Source organism: Pelophylax lessonae (assembly GCF_965119305.1).
Source record: "Pelophylax lessonae genome assembly, chromosome: 10".
Taxonomy (NCBI): domain Eukaryota; kingdom Metazoa; phylum Chordata; class Amphibia; order Anura; family Ranidae; genus Pelophylax; species Pelophylax lessonae.
The window spans coordinates 159,597,190-159,616,023 of record NC_138777.1 but is presented as its reverse complement, the minus strand read 5'-3'; the positions used below and the strand labels follow the sequence as shown (position 1 = coordinate 159,616,023).

The window sequence follows — 18,834 nt, the reverse complement described above, 5'->3', positions numbered from 1 at the left end:
ACTTTTCTAACGTTCATGTCAAAGCGGAAGCACACATTGAGGAACCGGAAGCGCTCTACAGAATAACTTTATTGTCCACGCACATTCATCCTGCAACACACTAGGAAGTGTATTTTTTTAACAACAGGATGAACTTTATTAAACACCATTTTGTGGACAAATCCTGACAGTCCTCCCGGCAGTTGTGGTCAGTGAATTGTTCTTCGCCTTTGCTTTCCTCGGTGTTCAGGATTCCTATCGGTGGACGATGCCGAGCAAGAAGAAGAAGTATAACGCGCGTTTCCCGCCGGTAGGTTTGAGGCCTGTGATGGAATTGGAGCCCGGCCTTCCTAATCGGGTTTTCGGGTCCCGCTATGCCGGAAATCCTACGCTCGGGCTCCCGGTGTTGTGTTATTTGGCTGGTTCGTGTGTCTGAAGGGCGAGTGTTAGTCCCTTTTGGATTGTAGGGGCTAATTCTCCGCCTGCCCCCCCCCCCCCCTTTAGATGGGTCTTGACTCGAAGATGCCCCCCGCCCCCCTTTCACCCCCTCCATGCCTTGCACTGGTTCCATGTTATGGTTCTCTGCTATCACTCTATTACCAGTGCAGTGCTGTGCAGACATATCCAGGGACACTGTGTTGTTGCAGTGACGTGTCTGTCTGCTGTACATTATCCCTTCCCTAGACAGCAAGGGGCAGTGCAGGGGTGGAATGGGGGCATCTGAACCCCCACAGGTCATAATCTTCTGACACCCACCTAATATTGTGGAGATGCCCCCCAAAACAGCCCTGACCCATCGAGGCATGGACCCGCTAGTGTATGCTGTAGTATCTGGCTCCAAGCTATTAGTAGCAGATCCTTTAATGTGGAACTAAACCCTTCAATTTAGGCTTAGGACAGTATAATTGTCATGTGCCAGTACTTCTCAATACTGTATTGTACAGTTTTAGATCTGTATGGTTTATAACCCAAATAATACAATTGGAAAATAAATAAAACCGTTATGTTCCTGGCATGCTTGGATTGCTAACAGACGTTGGTTGTGTTCTCAACCCAACTGTCAAATCATCAGATGGCTGGATTTCTAACTGATCACATGTGCAGCACCATGGCAGTTGAAGATCAGAGTCCAAGATGGCAGCTTCCATGGCTTAAAATAGAGTTTAGTTTCGCTTTAGGCTCAGTTCACGCCTGAGCAACCCAAATCGTGGGCGGAATCGACGCACACTTTTTCTATGCCATTACGTCTTAAAGAGGTTGTAAACTCGTTTGTTTTTTGTTTTTTTACACCCTGCAAGAGAAAGACATAATGAGCTAGTATGCATCGCATACTAGCTCATTATGCAATACTTACCTTAGAACGAGCCCCCGCCGTGCCGCTCACTCACCTCTATGACGGGCGACATGTTCATTCGCCCGTCTTCCGGGATCGCAGCATCCGGCCATCTGATTGGCCAGAGCCGTGGTGACGTCACTCCCGCGCACGCGAGTGGGAGCCGACAGTCACGGCACGGGACTCTGAAGGAACGGCACGATCGGCCGTTCCTTCAGAGCGCATGCACCAGTGACGTCACTGGCAGCATCTAAGGTAAATATCTCCTAAACGGTACATGTTTAGGAGATATTTACAGTACCTATAGGTAAGCCTTATCATAGGCTTACCTATAGGTACAAGTTGTAGAGGAGGGTTTACTTCCTCTTTAATGGCACCCCAGTTGCACCGTGTGATGCTTGTCGCTCAAAAAGGAGCATGAGCTTCTTTTAAGCAACAGTGTTGTGTGTTACAATTTGCCGTGATTGCAGCGTGGTTTATCACTGCATTATTGCAGTGCGATTGGGGTGCCATAAAGTGATGGAATAGCATAAGCAACCCGCGATTTGCAATCACGGCCAGAATTGCGCCAGTTTTGATAGTTTAGGTGTGAACTGAGACTTAAAGCGGAAGCTCTGCTTGTTTGCTCCCCCCCACCACCGCTACATTTGCCACCTTTTGGGGGGGGAGCCACTGGGCCATTTACAAAGTGCAGCGTGCTTCGTGTTTGCGTAGTAAGGAGATGGCTGTGAAGCCGCAAGGCTTCACTGACAGTTTCCCTTACAAGAAATGGCGGTGGCAGCACCGAGAGCCGTTGAAAAATTGGCTGGGGTGAAGACACCCCTGGATTCCAGGACAGGTAAGCGTCCTAACATTAAATGTCAGCAGGTACAGTATTTGTAGCTGCTGACTTTAATTTTTTTCTGAAGAAGCCTGGAGCTCCTCTTTTTAATCCCAGTAATTTGCAAGATGTGGCATGAATTGGGCTTGTTTTTCCAGCACATCCCACAGATGCTTGATGCATTGAGATCTGGAGAATTTGGAGGCCGAGTTAACAATTCAAACTTTCTGTTGTGTTACTCAAACCATTCTTTAACCATTTTTGCATTGTGGCAGTTCATGTTATCCTGCTAAAAGAGGCCACTCCATCAGGGAATACCGTTTTCAATGAAGGGTTTACTTGCTCAGCAAGAATTTTTAGGTAGGTGGTACTTGTCAAAGTAACATCAACATGAATGTCAGGACCCAAGATTTCCCAGCAGAACATTGACCAAAGCATCACACTGCTTCTGCTGGCTTGCCTTCTTCCCATATTGCAACCTAGTGCCATCTGGTAAGTGATGCACACGCATCTGGCTATCCACATGAAGTAAAAGAGAACATGATTCGTTAGACCAGGCCACCTTCTTCCATTACTCTGTGGTCCTATTCTTTTTACATTCAAAGGTGTTTATTTAAAGCGGAGTTCCGGCCCCAAAATCGACATAGTCGATTTTGGGCCATCTGCTTGCTATAGGTCACCTGAAACAGAAATGGATAATTACGATTTTTTTTTTTTTTTTACTTGCCTTGTAATTGCAGAAAAATATACTCACCTTTCTTCCACTTCCTCCCGCGGCCCGCGTCGTCACTTTTGCTTTGAAATGATTCCTGGGAGCTGAACGTCATCGCTCCCAGGAATCAATGCGCCTGCACCGGCCCCGACGTCAGTTCCGGTTCAGGCGCGTCATACCTTGCTAAACAGCTTCTGGGCATGCCCAGAAGCTGTGCAGGGATGACGCTGTGGCCCCGGAAGTGACAGTGGGGCTGGCGCAGTGCATCGTGGGACCGAAGAGGATCGCGCTGGCTTTAAGCTGCCCACACCTGAGATGGCAACGCTGGAGAAGAAATTTTAAAAGTGAGTATTTCTTCTTGCAGGTAAGTGCGAACTGGGACAGATCAGAGGCTATCCATTGTGGAATGTACTAGCCCTGACTGTCCCGGGGGTATTTTCATTGAAATTTTGTTTTTTTGTTTTTTGTGCTCCGAACTCCGCTTTAAAAGTACAGGAAAGATTACAAGCTTCGTTGAAATGTATGAGATGCATAAAAAATCTTATACAAAGTAACAAGAGTTGAGAAATTTAAAGACAGGGAAGGCAAACGTATGTAGGCTATGGATATTCTGGATGGTGATAACTGGATCTGAACTGTTACAGATCAATGGGTCAGGTTATACAGAAAAGGTCAATAGCTTAACGTCAAAAAGACTAGACAGGTGCAAAAAGATATAATCCTGCTAGTCCTTATCGATTAACAGTGACCCTAAATAAAATCGGCAAAGTGCATATTTCAGTATCTTGAATGAAAAGGTAAGTCAGTCAAGAGAAAGAAAGGAAAGACGAAGTTAAGAAGTGTAGAGTTAGGGGGGCTGTTGTAAAGATATTCATGTATTAATCATCTTCTTTAAACGGGAGATCAACATTTTAAGGCAAGATGTGTATGTGTGTGAATATATAATGCACTACTACATGGTTCTTAGAGTGGAGATCTCTATGGCAACTTGGGTGAGAAAGAGAAACCCAATCCGGTTTTAGGGATAAGACACAGGGAAAGTGTACGCACTTGAGTATCGAAAGGTGAACCAAGGTGTCCAAGTTTTATGGAAGCGGTCTACTCTGTCAGTTGCTTGGGCCAATGTTTCTTCCATCTCGCAAATCTGTGACACTATGGAGCCATTCTTGTATCCATGGTGCCTTGGTCGATTTCCACCAAAGTGGTATAATCGACTTGGCTGCATTGAGTAGATGCCTTGAAAGGGAGTTTTGGTATTTGTGATAGAAAAATTGGAGATATGCAGCATGTTGCCTGCTTCATCTAATTTTAGTTTTGTATCCGTAATTTGGTGTATGGTATCTTTATCCTGGTCCAGTATGATGACAGGGTCGGACACTGCCACCATACGTGTAAGAGTGTGCCTTTATGTACCTGACAACGCCAGCATGTGTAAGGAAGTAGTCTACTGGTGAGGCTACCTATAGCGCTTGCTCATATAATAAACCTTGGTAATATAATAAATATATAAATAACTGTGACTGGCGATCAATAAATAAATAAATTAGTACTCCTCTATTGATATATAATGATAAAAATTATAAATAATACTAAACAGGGAATTCAAATAAATAGTGATAAACATAAAAATATGTGATTCATATAATAAAGTCCATATCATGTGACTAGTGAAAAATTTCAAATAAATGGTGAGTCTCTTGTGCAAAATGATGCTTATCCACAAAAAAAGTGCAGGTGCTCAATGTGGAAATTTTCCGTTCACTTTGTGATGACAGTGCAGCTCTGGCTCCTTTTCCACCGTGATAATGTTAAGAGTGGGTCACTTACCAGATGATGTGGGTCATTTATGCCTTGTAGCATCAAGACCAACCAGGCTTAGGTAGCCTACAGGCTAAATAGGGGTCTCCTCGTGGCTCACTTGGGGTGGATAGGGCGGTGGGCACCCCCTCTCTCTCCTCTCACCTCAGGCCAATAGGAAGGAACACAGAAGGTGCTCCGGATAGTGTAGTATTTTTAAATCAAATTTTATTCCCATACATTTGGGTAAAATATCAAAGCAATGATAAAAAATGAAAAAGCCAGATAATATAAATAGAATGTCCCAATAAAAGGCCACTAACGGCCGCTAGTGAACGTGTGTGTCCGCACAAGCTGACTGCAGAGTAGCGAGCGGGAGAACTTCCGTCACGTTACGCTGTGCGTTCCAAATCTTGCGCGTTTCGTCACATCCTGTGACGTCTTCGGAGATATATAGAGATTGTGTGGAGGGGAAGGAGAGAGACAATATCCGCATAGCGTAACTCCGTAATTCCAGTGTCTGGTAGAGATTGCTTTAAGTGAGTGTAACCATATCTATTTTAATTAACTTATTTATACGGAGTTGCGCTATGTGGATATAGTCTCTCTCCTTCCCCTCCACACAATCTCTATATCCCTGGGGTTATCGTCCTTGGTGAATGGGACCATCGGGTGGATTGAGCAAGTGTGTTAGGTCATACCATCAAGCTGGAGATTCGTTGTTAAAGCGAGAGTGCTGGTTTTACCTGCTGTTCTTCTGGGGAGGAAAAGGTCTTGCACGGATGGTGGGATTTCCACGCGTGGACACTGAGAACACACTGTATTGGCACGGCTGCTGCACGTTTTGCACATTTCATCACCTGGGAGGAATTATTATGAATTACATGGACTGATTTATGGACTAATTATTTAAATATATTTCATTCAGTTATTTTCAGATGTTTTTTGGGTTGATGCTATTTTAGACAGAAATATTTCTTGCCTGTCACAATATATATGATATATGTTGTTTTAGGGTCGCATTAGCACTAGCACTTTGTTTTGTTCTATGATTTACCAATACGCTATATTTCAAATTTTTGCTGCACTTTAATCACCAGAAGGGTGGTAACCTTTTTTGTTGCACTCTATAATACTGCCAGACAGTGGGCAGTCCTTAAAAATGATTATTTTACATTTGTTTGCACTTTACACATAATTTCCACCGTACGGGCTATTTTTGCAAAAGATAATTTTTGCACATTTTACGGCTGTGTGAGACAGCTGGTGTATTTTTAGTTTACATTAGCACTATACACTTTAACCGCTTGCCGACTGCGCACAGTATATTTACTGCGGCAGTCGGCCCCGGCCAGGCAGAGTGACGTAGGTCTACGTCGCTCGCCTGTCACTCCTTCCAGAGCCAATAGCGGGCGGGCGCGCGCCCGCCGAGGCGCGCGCCCGCCTCGGCTCGTTCACGGAGGAGTGCGGGAGTGTGACTGGCGGACCCGATGTCCGCCGGTCACACTACGATCGCCGCTACAGCGGGAGAAAGACAGAGCGGCTTGTGTAAACAAGCCACCTGTCAGTTCTCCCTGTGTAAAAGTGAAGATCAAACAGTTCTACTATGTAGAACTGTTGATCTTTGTTTTTACACTAGTAGCCATGTCCCTACACAGTTAGAATCACGCCCCTAGGACACACTTAACCCCTCCCTGTCCAATACTGTTAACCCCTTCCCTGCCAGTGTCATTTTTGCAGTAACAGTGCATATATATAGCACTGATTACTGCAGTAATGTCACTGGTACCCCCAAAAGTGTCAAAAATGTCAGTCAAGGGTCCGATCTGTCCGCCGCAATGTCGCAGTACCGCAAAAAAAATCGCAGATCGCCGCCATTACTCGTTAAAAAAAAAAACACCAAAAATGACAAAAATCTTTCCCTTTGTTAGTAAACGCGATAACTTTTGCGCAAACCAATCAAAATACGCTTTTTGCGATTTTTTTTACCAAACATAGGTAGCGTAAAACAAATTGGCCGAAAATTTTAAAAAATTTTGATTTTTACATTTTTTTTGGGGGGAATTTCATATAAAAAAAAGTGAAAAATATTGTTGTTTTTGCAAAAATTACGCTCTTTTTTTGTTTATAGCGCGTGATCAAAAAATCGCACAGGTGATCAAATACCACCAAAAGAAAGCTCTGTTTGTGGGAAAAAAAGGACGTGAAATTCGTTTAGGTACAGCGTCGCACGACCGCGCGATTGTCCGTTAAAGTCACGCAGTAAAAAATCGCAAAATAACCCCTGGTCTTTTAGCAGGAAAATCCTCCGGTGGTAAAGTGGTTAAAGAGGTTGTAAACCCGATTTTTTTTTTTTTTTTTTTTTTTTTTTTTTTTTTTTTTCCCTGAAAGAGAAACACATAATGAGCTAGTATGCATCGCATACTAGCTCATTATGAAATCCTTACCTTAGAACGAGCCCCCGCCGTGCCGCCCGCTTACCTGTATGACAAACTACATGTTCAGTCGCCCATCTTCCGGGATCGCGGCATCTGGCCATCTGATTGGACTTGTGGGGAGTATGGTGGTTCTGTCTGCCCATACTCGGGTCCGAAAGGCGCCGGGATCATGCACTAGGGCTGCGAGTCTGTTGGAGCTCCCTTAGTGTGCTTCCATCCGCGCTGCGTGCCAAGCCACGCCGCCTGTGGTCCTATTCTAATGCTCACGACACGAGTCAGCATGTCTGACCCTGACCAGCCTGTGGCTTCACAGCCCCATACACAACAAACTGGGATGCCCATTTTTTCTTTTTCAACAGATTAACTTTAGGGACAACATGTTTACAGTGAGGGAAACAGTATTTGATCCCCTGCTGATTTTGTATGTTTGCCCACTGACAAACGATCAGTCTATAATTTTAATAGTACTGTATTTTCTGGCGTATAAGACTACTTTTTGAACCTCAAAAAAATCCCCCAAAAATGGGGGGTCGTCTTATACACCGAGTATAATATCTCCAAGGTAACCTAAGTATAAGTATTACCAGTAGATGAAAATTAGGGGGGACGTCTTATACGCCCAGTCATCTTATACACCCGGAAAATACGGGTAGGTTTATTTTAACAATGAGAGACAAAATAACAAAAAATCCAGAAAAACGCATTTTAAAAAAGTTCTAAATTGATTTTGCATTTTAATGAGTGAAACAAGTATTTGACCCCTTCCCAAACCATGGCTTTAGTAGTTGGTGGCAAAACACTTGTTGGCAATCACAGAGGTCATATGTTTCTTGTAGTTTGCCACCCAGTATGAACACATCTCAGGGGGGATTTTGTCCCACTCCTCTTTGCAGATCCTCTCCGAGTCATTAAGGTTTCGAGGTTGACGTTTGGTAACTCAAGCCTTCAGTTCCCTCCACACATTTTCTATGGGATTAAGGTCTGGAGACTGGCTAGGTCACTTTAGGACCCTAATGTGCTTCTTGAGCCACTCCTTTGTTGCCTGGCCGTATTTTTTGGGTCACTGTCATGCTGGAATAACCAGCCATGACCCCTTTCCCATACCCTGGCTGGGTGAAGTAGGTTTTCATCCAAGATTTAACGGTACATGGCCGGCCATCATCCTTTTGATGCAGTGAAGTTGCCCTGTCCCCTTAGCAGAAAAACACCATCAAAGAATAATGTTACCACCTCCATGTTTGATGGTGGGGATGGTGTTCTTGGGGTCATAGGCAGCATTCCTCCTCCTCCAAACACGGCGAGTTGAGTTGATGCCAAATAGCTTGATTTTGGTCTCCTCTGACCACAACACTTTCATCCAGTTCTCCTCTGAGTCATTCAGATGTTCATTAGCAAACTTTAGACAGGCCTGCACATGTGCTTTCTTGAGCAGGGGGACCTTGTGGGCGCTGCAGGATTTCCATTCTTCAGTGCATAGTGTGTTACCAATTGTTTTCTTGGTTACTATGGTTTCAGCTGCCTTGAGATCATTGACAATATTCTCCTGTGTAGTTCTGGGCTGATTGCTCACCATTCTCATGATCGTTGAAACTCCATGAGGTGAGATCTTGCATAGAGACCCATACCAAGGGAGATTGACAATGGTTTTGTGTTTCTTCCATTTGCGAATAATCACACCAACTATTGTCACCCTCTCACCAAGCTGCTTGGCGATGGTCTTGTAGCCCAACCAGCCTTGGGTAGGTCTACAATCTTGTCACTGACATCCTTGGATAGCTCTTTGATCTTGGCAATGGTAGAGAGATTGGAATCTGATTGATTGCTTCTGTGGACAGGTGTCTGAGATTAAGAGCACTCCCTTTTAACCACTTTACCACCGGAGGATTTTGCTGTCTTACGTCTGGGCCACTTTTTGCGATTCGGCACTGTGCGACTTTAACTGACAATTGCGCGGTCATGCAACGCCGTACCCAAACGAAAGTTACGTCCTTTTTCCCCACAAACAGAGCTTTCTTTTGGTGGTATTTGATCACCTCTGCGATTTTTACTTTTTGCACTATAAACAAAAAAAGAGTGACAATTTTGAAAAAATAACAATATTTTTCACATTTTTTTTATATGAAATTCCCCCCCCCCAAAAAAAAATGTAAAAATCTAAATTTTTTTATCATTTTAGGCCAATTTGTTTTCTGCTACATATTTTTGTTGAAAAAAATTGCAATAAGCGTATTTTGATTGGTTTGCGCAAAAGTTATTGCGTTTACTAACTAAGAAATATTTCTGTCATTTTTGGTGTTTTTATTTTTAACGCGTAATGGCGGCGACCTGCAAAATTTTTTTTGCGTGATTGCGGCGGACAGATCGGACCCTTGACTGACATTTTTGACATTTTTGTGGGTACCAGTGACATTACTACAGTAATCAGTGCTTTACATATGCACTGTTACTGTAAAAATGACACTGGCAGGGAAGGGGTTTATTTTTATTGGTGATCAAGGGGTTAATGTATGCCTGGTGCTTACTAACGTGTGTGGGAGGAGGTGACTGAGTGACACAGGGACAGATCGCAGGTTCAGCTATGCTGAACCCGGCAATCTGACCCTGCCTGTCTCTTAGGAGATCCGCCCGCTTTGTTTACACAAGCGGGCGGATCTCCACACTCGATTTCCCGACGAATGGGGAAGAGCGGCGGTGATCACCGCCGCTCCTCCCCTGGCCCGACTCCTGCTGTGACTGAATACAGCGGAGGCGAGCATCCGGCGGCGCGCGCGCCGCCGAGAGAGGGGAATGTCTGGCGATGTATGTCTACGCCGTCAAGACGTTATCGAGCAACTTTGCCGCAGTAGCAGCTTAGTGAGTTAAGAGGGTGCTCCTAATCTCAGCTTGTTACCTGTATAGAAGACACCCGGGAGACCGACATCTTGCTGATTGATAGGGGATCAATTATTACAATTTCACTCATTAAAATGCAAATCAAATTGTAATTTTTTTTTGAAATGTGTTTTTGTGGATATTTTTGTTGTTATTCTGTATTTCACTGTTAAAATAAACCTACCATTAAAATTATAGACTGATAATTTCTTTATCAGTGGGCAAATGTACAAAATTAACAGGGGTCAAGTACTTTTCCCTTACTGTACTTGCTGCCTAAAATATCCCACTGACCTTCAGATGCCATTGTAACAAGATAATCAGTGTTGTTCACTTTACCTGTCAGTGGTCATAAAGTAATGGCTGATTGGTGTACGTTTTGGGTTGATGGCTCTGATTGATGATACTCCCTCATTCAGAGCTCAGTCACAGCTGCTGGCTCTGTTTAGCCATCTGCTTCTTGTTTAGATTTACAATCACAGCACTCCAGCAGGAACTTCTGATTCCATAGAAATGCTGGAAGAATGCAAAACTAAAATGCATTGTGGTCGTCTGTCATACTCTGATCACACCTGTGCTGGTATGATATTCATTGCAATGGGCTGCTCTACATACAATATTTGCACAATCGAAGCGTGAGCGCTTTTTAAATGAAAATCACACCACAGCCCGTCACTTTGTTACCATGCGTTTTCACATAACTTTAGCAAGTTGTTTTGGGGTGCCATTAACTTAATGGCACTGCAGCGTGTCATGTTGTGCATCGCACAAGTGTGAATGGAGCCCTAGGCCCCTTTCACACATGCGGACTGTTCACTTCATCAGTTCTGTCACGTTTTTTTCTAAGAAAAATCGGATTAAGTTTAAATCAGTTTGTCATTTGTTTTTTTACATCCTCCAGCAACTTGAGTCCTGGAGCCATTTTTTTCATGCAAAAATTGACCATTTGTCTATTTACATTCGTTTTTTGTCCGATGCCTTTTTTAACGGAAGAAAAATAGGGCTTTCATCTGTTCCAAGAAACTGAACTGAAAAATGCAGAAACGGTCCGCATGTGTGAAAGGAACCTAAACCACTCGCCAACCATCCGCCGTACTTATACTGCGCCAGGCCGCCTCAGTCCCGCAAAACGTCGTACCTGTACGTCGTTTTGCGGCACAGCTAGTGGGATTCAACACCGGGGGAGCCAATCAGCGAGTCTGGGAGACGCAATATCCACCAGGCACCCGCGATTGCTCCCCGTGGAGACAGAACCGCGGTCTGCCGTTGTAAACACGGCAGACTGCTGTTCTGTCAGTGATGAACACAGGGATCCTTTGTTCCTGTTTAGGAGCACAGGTCTATCTATTCACCCAGCAAGTCTATCCTCCACACAGTTAGAAAGCACCCTCCTAGGGACACATTGAACCCTTTGATCGCCCCTGGTGTTAACCCCTTCCCTGCCAGTGTCATTAGTACAGTAACAGTGCATAGTTTTAGCACTGATTACTGTAGTAATGTCACTGGTGTCCCCAAAAGTGTCAAAAATGTCAGGTGTCATATCTGTCTAAAAATCGCTGATCACCGCCATTACTATACTAGTAAAAAAAAAAAAAAAAAAAAAAAAAAAAAGACATCTTTTCCCTAGTTTGTAGACTCCATATTATTTGCGCAAACCAATCAATGTACACTTATTAGGATTTTTTTTTTTACCAAAAATATGTAGCAGAATACATATTGGCCTAAAATGATAAAAAGATTTGATTTTTAATTTTTTTTTTATTGAGAATGTTTTATAGCAGAAAGTAAAAAAAATATATACATTTGTTTGTTTTTTGCTTTTTCTAGAATTGTCGCTCAATTTTATGTTATAGTATAAAAAAAAAATAAAAATCGCACAGGTGATCAAATACCACCAAAAGAAAGCTCTATTTGTGTGGAAAATAAGGACTTCAATTTTATTTGGATACAGCGTCGCACGACCGCGCAATTGTCAGTTAAAGTAACGCAGTGCCGAATCGCACTAAAATGGCCTGGTCATTAAGGGGGTAAAACCCTCCGGGCCAGAAGTGGTTAAGCTGAATGAGGATCAGGGATGAGTTCAGGTGTGTTTGGATCCTAGTCTGAATCTGCCTGAGCTATCCCATCAGGAGCTCTCACTGCACCCTCTTAGGGCTCTTTCACACGGTCCGCCTCCATAGGCGGGTCCGTGCTGCTGAGCGGGGATCGATCTGCCAATCCCCGCTGAGCCAGCGGATGACAGCTCCGTCTCCACTTGCAGTGCGGAGAGGGAGGTGTCCCAGCCCTCCGCTGCTCTCTATGGGGGATCGGATGAGAGCGGACCGCCTGTCCGCTCTCATCTGATCCCTGAACGGATGGAAAAATAGGGTTTCCATCCGTCCAGATTTCACGGACAGGATCGAATACGGATGGCAGCGGGTGTCAGCGGAGGTGTCTCCGCTGACATCCGCTGCCCCATAGAGCTTCATGGAGGATCCGATCAGATCCGCCTAAAAAACTGACAGGCGGATCTGATCGGATCGCCCGTGTGAAAGAGCCCTTAGTCATAAGCATCTGAAGCATGCAATGTTTATTTGTGCGGCTGCAGGGCAGGCCCTTGACCGCTTATTATTGATGAAACACAGTGATAGCCAAGGCAGGTTTATATTAGGGTCCCAACACACCTGGCCTTATCCCTAATGAGGATTATTTGTGATGGCAGCTTGATGTTTTATTTTGGTGAGCCCATACAATTTTCACAAATCTGCATTCATCTAATTAATTACTTAAAATAACTATTTAAACTTTATCACTTACGGTCCCTTGTTTTTAGCAAATGTGTGTGTGAAAAGGTTATGTTCTAATACATTTTGTTCTCCACTCACTCACTTTCGTGGGAAAAAAATAGCAAATAAAAAAAAAAAAAACAAAAAAAAATAATATATACAATTGCCGCACTAGTCATATTCTAATTTATTGTTCTTAACCAGTTCCATGCCAGGGCATTGTAAAATGACGCCGGTAGGAACGTTGTGTCGATCCGGGCGGGTGTCATATGATGTCCGCCCGTTTCCGCTGCTCTCCCACCCAAACCAAACCAATGGCTCTTTACCATGTGACCAGCTGTGTCCAATCGCAGCCGGCCACATGCACTTTCCTCGTGCATGCCGCTCGAGCGGCGATCGGGGATGGAGAGTGTCACTCTGACACAGTCCATCCCTGATCAGGGAAAAGAGCCAATGAAACCACGTGACCGGCTGTGTCCAATCACAGCTGGTAACAGAATATCAACAGAGAACACGGTAACTAGCTGTTACCGTGTTCTCCTCCTCTCACACTGATCCTGTATGAGGAGGAGATTGCGGTAACAGCTAGTTACTGATTACAGTGCACAGTAAATCGCACTGATTGCCCCCTCCCCAATAAAGAATACCTGTCACTAGCCCATCAAAATACTCTGATGACAGGTACTCGGGTACTCTGATGGGCTGGTGACAGGTACTCTGAGTATCTGTCATCGGAGTACATGAGTACGTCTCTGTCTCCAGCCCATCAGAGTACCCGAGTACCTTTCTGAAGCCGATCAGAGTACCCGAGTACCTATCTGCAGCCCATGCGTCCTAGATTATGTGTTGGGGTGTTTGCTTTTCAAAATGGGGTCATTTTGTGGGGGTTTCCATTGTCCTGGTTCTCCAGGGCCTTCAAAAGTGTAATTGGTTGTAATGAAATAATATGTGTAATTTTATGCTCCTAGAACACCTGACCTTGCATGTTGGGCCTCTGTATGTGGCTATGCTGTGTTAAAGTCTCATATATGTGGTATTGCTATACTCAGGAGGAGTAGTAGAATGTATTTTGGGGTGTCATTTTTGCTATGTACATGCCATGTGTTAGAAATATCTTATAAATTGACAACTTTGTGTAAAAAAAAAAAAAAAAAATGCATTTTCATTTTCTTTCCACATTTTCAGAAAACTTGTGGAAAAAAATGACATGTTCAAAAGACTCATTATGCCTCATAGAATATACAATGGGGTGTTTGCTTTCCAAAATGGGGCCATTTTGTGGGTAATTCCATTGTCCTGGTGCTCCAGGGCCTTCAAAATTGGTAGAACACCTGACGGTGCTCCTTGCATGTTGGGCCTCTGTATGTGGCCAGGCTGTGTAAAAGTCTCACACATGTGGTATTGCCATACTCAGGAGGAGTAGCAGGATGTATTTTGGGGTGTAATTGCAAGTATGCATATGCAGTGTGTGAGAAATAACTTGTTATTATGACAATTTTGTGTCATAATAAAAAAAAAAATAGAATGAAAAAAATAAATTTATTTTTTTATTTTCTCAAGAGTTGTGGAAAAAAATTACAACTTCAAAAAACTCACCATGCCTCTTAATAAATACCCTGGACTGTCTACTTTCCAAAAAGGGGTCATTTGGGGGGTACTTGTACTGTCCTGACATTTCAGGGCCTCAATAAATGAGGTAGGCCGTCGGTATGTCAGGTGTGATCAATTTTCAATGATTGGCACCATAGCTTGTAGACTCTATAACTATTACACAGACTAATGCCCCGTACACACGTGCAGATTATCTGAAGACTTTTGTCTGTAGACTTACCAAAACCATATAATATTAGGTCAAACCTAAACACTTTCAATTTGTATGCAATCCGGCAGGCCCTTGCACCACATAGAAAAGGTAAATCTGAAGACAAAAGTCTTCAGATAATCTGCACGTGTGTACACACCATAAGAAAATCTGAAGGGAAATTTCATCTGACGACCGATCTGCCGATTTTCGGATTGTTAGTATGTTGCTTTGGACAGCCGACTCTGACTTTTTGGCCGACAAAATCCTATGCAGGCTATAAAATTTTTGTCGTCCGTAAAAACAACGTCCGATTTTCGTCTCATTAGTACAGATTTCCATGGAAAAAAATTCTTAAGAGCAAGACTAGGCATGCTCAGAGACGAAAGAACACATACAAAACAATCCAACACATGACATCACTTCTGAAGTAGAATTCTGTCATACGGGAAAATTCGTATGAAAATAACCTCTTCACTTTCCACATCAGACTAGCATGCCACAAAAAAACGGACGACAGATCGTTCGATAATCTGATCGTGTGTACGGGGCTTAAGTAATCACTAATTTGAGTTATTTTTACCAAAGATATGTAGTAGTATACATTTTGACCCAAATTTATGAAAAAAAAAATTACTTATTTGCAAAATTTTATAATAGAAACTAAAACAAAATGTTTTTTTTTTTTTTTTTTCAAAATGTTCGCTTTTTTCACTTATATTGCAAAAAAATAAAATAAAACAGTGGTGATTAAATACTACCAAAAGAAAGCTCTATTTGTGTGAAAAAAATGATAAAAAATTTTATTGGGTACAGCGTTGCATGACTGAGCAATTGTCATTCAAAGTGTGAGAGCGCTGAAAGCTGAAAATTGGTCTGGGCAGGAAGGGGGTGAAAGTGCACTGTATGGAAGTGGTTAAAATCACCTTTTCCTTTTCAATCTGCAGCTCTGTAATTTTCTGTAAAATTTAATTTCCTGCTTGTGTGATTGACTTACTGATTTTTTTTTTTTTCCAAAAGTCTGCATTAAATCAGATGATAGGCATCCTCTGCAACAAAAAAAAATTTTTGGTGCAATGTTCCCAAAGGGTTAATCACTTTTGAAGGACCTTCATTTTCCTCATTAGAACACTACTAAGTGGATCAGCTAATCAATGAAAATGGCACATTCAGATTCATTCTGTACACAATAAAAATGTTTCATTTAGAACAGAAACCGGTAGGAATCTGCAACAAAGTTGTGCAAAGTACATTGACATTAATCACACAGAAGGGATTTTTTTTTTCTCAAACAAAAGTCCTTAAAGCGGTAGTAAACTCTGCCCCTGTGATGCTGCTTCTTAACCACCTCCCACCCGGCCACTGTACATATACGGCCGGGTGGGAGTCTCGTCCTGATCGGACGTTCCTTAACATCCTACAGAAGGAGCAATCTCGATGTGCCTGTGTCCCTCGGACACATAGCAACAGGTTTTTGGCAAGAGGTCCCTGTGATTGGCCGTCCTGATCACATGACGGCTGTGTCCAATCACAGCCGTCATGCAATGTAAACACAGCCGTTATAAGGGCTTCGATCTCTTCTCCTCACACAGATCCTGTCAGTGAGGAGAAGAAGAGACGATCTGTGCCGCAGCCAGGGGATCAGTGAGTTTGAAGCATTTTTTTTGCTAATTACTCACTGATCACAGGGGGGGGGGGGGGTCTGTGCTTGTAATCGGAACATTGATTACCAGTGCAGACCCTGGGGGGGTGCCACTAGAGCCACCAGGGATGCGCACCTATGACCACCAGGACTCAGGTAACCTGCCAGTGGTGCCCTCCCTATCAGTGCTGCCCACCAGTGCCCATCATTGCCATCTATCAGTGCCATCCACCAGTGCTGGCGATCAGTGCCTTCTCATCAGTGCATGTCAGTGCGGCCTCATCAATGCTCATCAGTGCAGGAAAAAACGTATTTATTTACAAAATTTTATAACCTAAACAAAAAAACTTTTTTTTTTTAAACATTTCAGTCTGTTTTTATTTGTGTACCAAAAAAGAAAAAACCTTGCGGTGATAATATACCACCAAAAGAAAGCTCTATTTGTGGGAAAAAAAATTTGGTTTAGGTACAGTGTTGCATGACTGCGCAATTGGCATTCAAAATGCAACTGCACTAAAAGCTGAAAATTGGCCTGGGCAGGAAGGGGGTGTAACTGCCCTGTATTGAAGTGGTTAATATAGTATAATAAAGTATTCCAGCACATCCTGCATTGTAATTAACCCCCTTCACATGGTTCATTCTTTTTTGCAGCTGTTCTTAAAGTAGAACTATAGGCAAACTTTATTTATTTTATTAAAATTTTGGATACAGTGAGGAAGGGTTATAATAACCCCTGTCAGATTTTTTTTTTTTTCATCATTTGTATCCCGGAAGTGAGATAAAAATCCCTGCTAATTAACCACTTCTGGACCGAGCCCATTTCTGACACATGTTGTTTACAAGTTAAAATATGTAGCTACAAAATTACTTCGAACCCCTAAACATTTATTTATATATATATATATATATATATATATATATATATATATATATATATATATATATATATATATATATATATATATGTATGTTTTTAGCAAAGACTCTGAAAAATAAAATGGCAGTCATTGCAATATTTTTTGTCACGCGGTATTTGCGCAGCGGTCTTTCAAACACCATTTTTTTGGGAAAAAAAATAAATTTCACTGCATTTAAAAAAAACTAAACAGTAAAGTTAGCCCATTTTTTTTTTTTTTTTTTTGTATATTGTTAAAGATGTTGTCATGCTAAGTAAATAGATGCCTAACATGTTACGGTTTAAAATTGCGCACACCCGTGGAATGGCGACAAACTACAGTACATAAAAAATCTCCACAGGCGACGCTTAAAAATTTGTTAATGTTTTCAGAGTTGCTCTTTTTTTTAGAATTATTGCTCTCCCTCTGGCGATCGTGGCGAAACCTCACGTGTGGTTTGAACAGCGCTTTCATTTGCGGACGCGACTTACGTATGCATTTTTCTTTCATGCGTGAGCTCACGGCGACCGGGTTGCTTTAAAATTATTTTTTTTCTATTCAATTTTAGCACAGTTTTAAAAAATAAAATCTGATCACTTTTTTATTGCTGTCACAAGCAATGTAAACATCCCTTGGGACAGATACTTTTTATGGAGGGATCTGGGGTGTAAAAGACCCCTCCACTGCACTTCAATGTATTCAGAATGCCAAAATCTGCATTTTTGAATACTGACAGTTTTTTAAATTCGGCGCATTTTGTCACCGAGTAACCCGGGCGTGACGTCATCACGCCGCTTCTGGGTTACTATATCAGAGACCCGATCAAAGCCGAATTTGGCTTTGATCGGGACTCCAACCAGCTGGCGGACATGCCACCGGGAGACCCGGGCAGAGCCGCGGAAGGGGGGGGTGTGTCCTCCCACTCGCTGGGATAATGGCCGAGCAGCTCCCGAGCCACATCAGCTGTTATCACCTGAAAGCCGACCGCTACCTCTAAAACATGGTACCAGGATGATGCCTCTAGCTGCAGGCATCTCCCCAGTACAACCACTTCTCTGAGCCGAAGTAGGGCTACATCGATTCGCGGGAAGTGGTTAAGGGAATTCCTTGGGGATCCCCAGGTCATAAAAACTAGTGTTCCCATTGGAAGATTTCCCCCCTCCTATTATTTTTCTTGAGACAACCCAAAATTTGGTATTTTCTTTTACTTTCACTTTCAATGATAATGGTAAACAGGACAAATGGAGAGGGCGAATCTCCTTAATAGGGGCACGGACAGCAGTAAAAACTGACCGGAGTTCTAATCGCTCTTTCCAAAGCTAAAAGAAAAGTTTTGCCTTAAGGCCCCTTTCACACTTGTGCCGCTTGTCCTGCGACTATAGTCGTATTCCATGATTTCCAACGAGTACCGTTCATATCTGTATGACTTCAAAGTAGTCCCTGCACTACTTTGGGACGATTTTTATTGCGTTTTGAGGTCCGTAGACATAGGCATTGATTCCATTCAAAATCCAGCAAAAAAATTGCGGTAAAATCGCGTGATTTTTTACGTTGCATAAGTGTGAAAGGGGCTTTAGTTGTACTTTAAATTCTTGCTTCCTGAGAAAAGCCAGCACCATGTTAAGTAATCTCTTCCGAGTCCGCACTGCAATATACTTCCGCCCCCCTCTGCTATTCTTGCGCAATGCCAAGCCTCGTTCTAGTTTTGGGATTACTATAGCAGCCGTGTCCTGCAAATCATAGCAGACCCGTTTACTATGCCGACGTTTACACCCACTGT

The 18,834-nt window shown here is 42.9% G+C and overlaps 1 protein-coding gene across 1 annotated transcript in view; it reads left to right on the top strand.

Moving 5' to 3' along the window:
• Positions 1-130: 130 nt before the first annotated feature.
• The window catches only part of DRAP1 (DR1 associated protein 1), an 87,026-nt gene continuing 68,322 nt past the window's right edge, over positions 131-18,834 (top strand). The window contains exon 1 of the mRNA XM_082269937.1: positions 131-289. Coding sequence (XP_082126063.1) covers positions 248-289 — 42 coding nt within the window. The 5' untranslated portion in view covers positions 131-247. The remainder of the gene's footprint in view (positions 290-18,834) is intronic.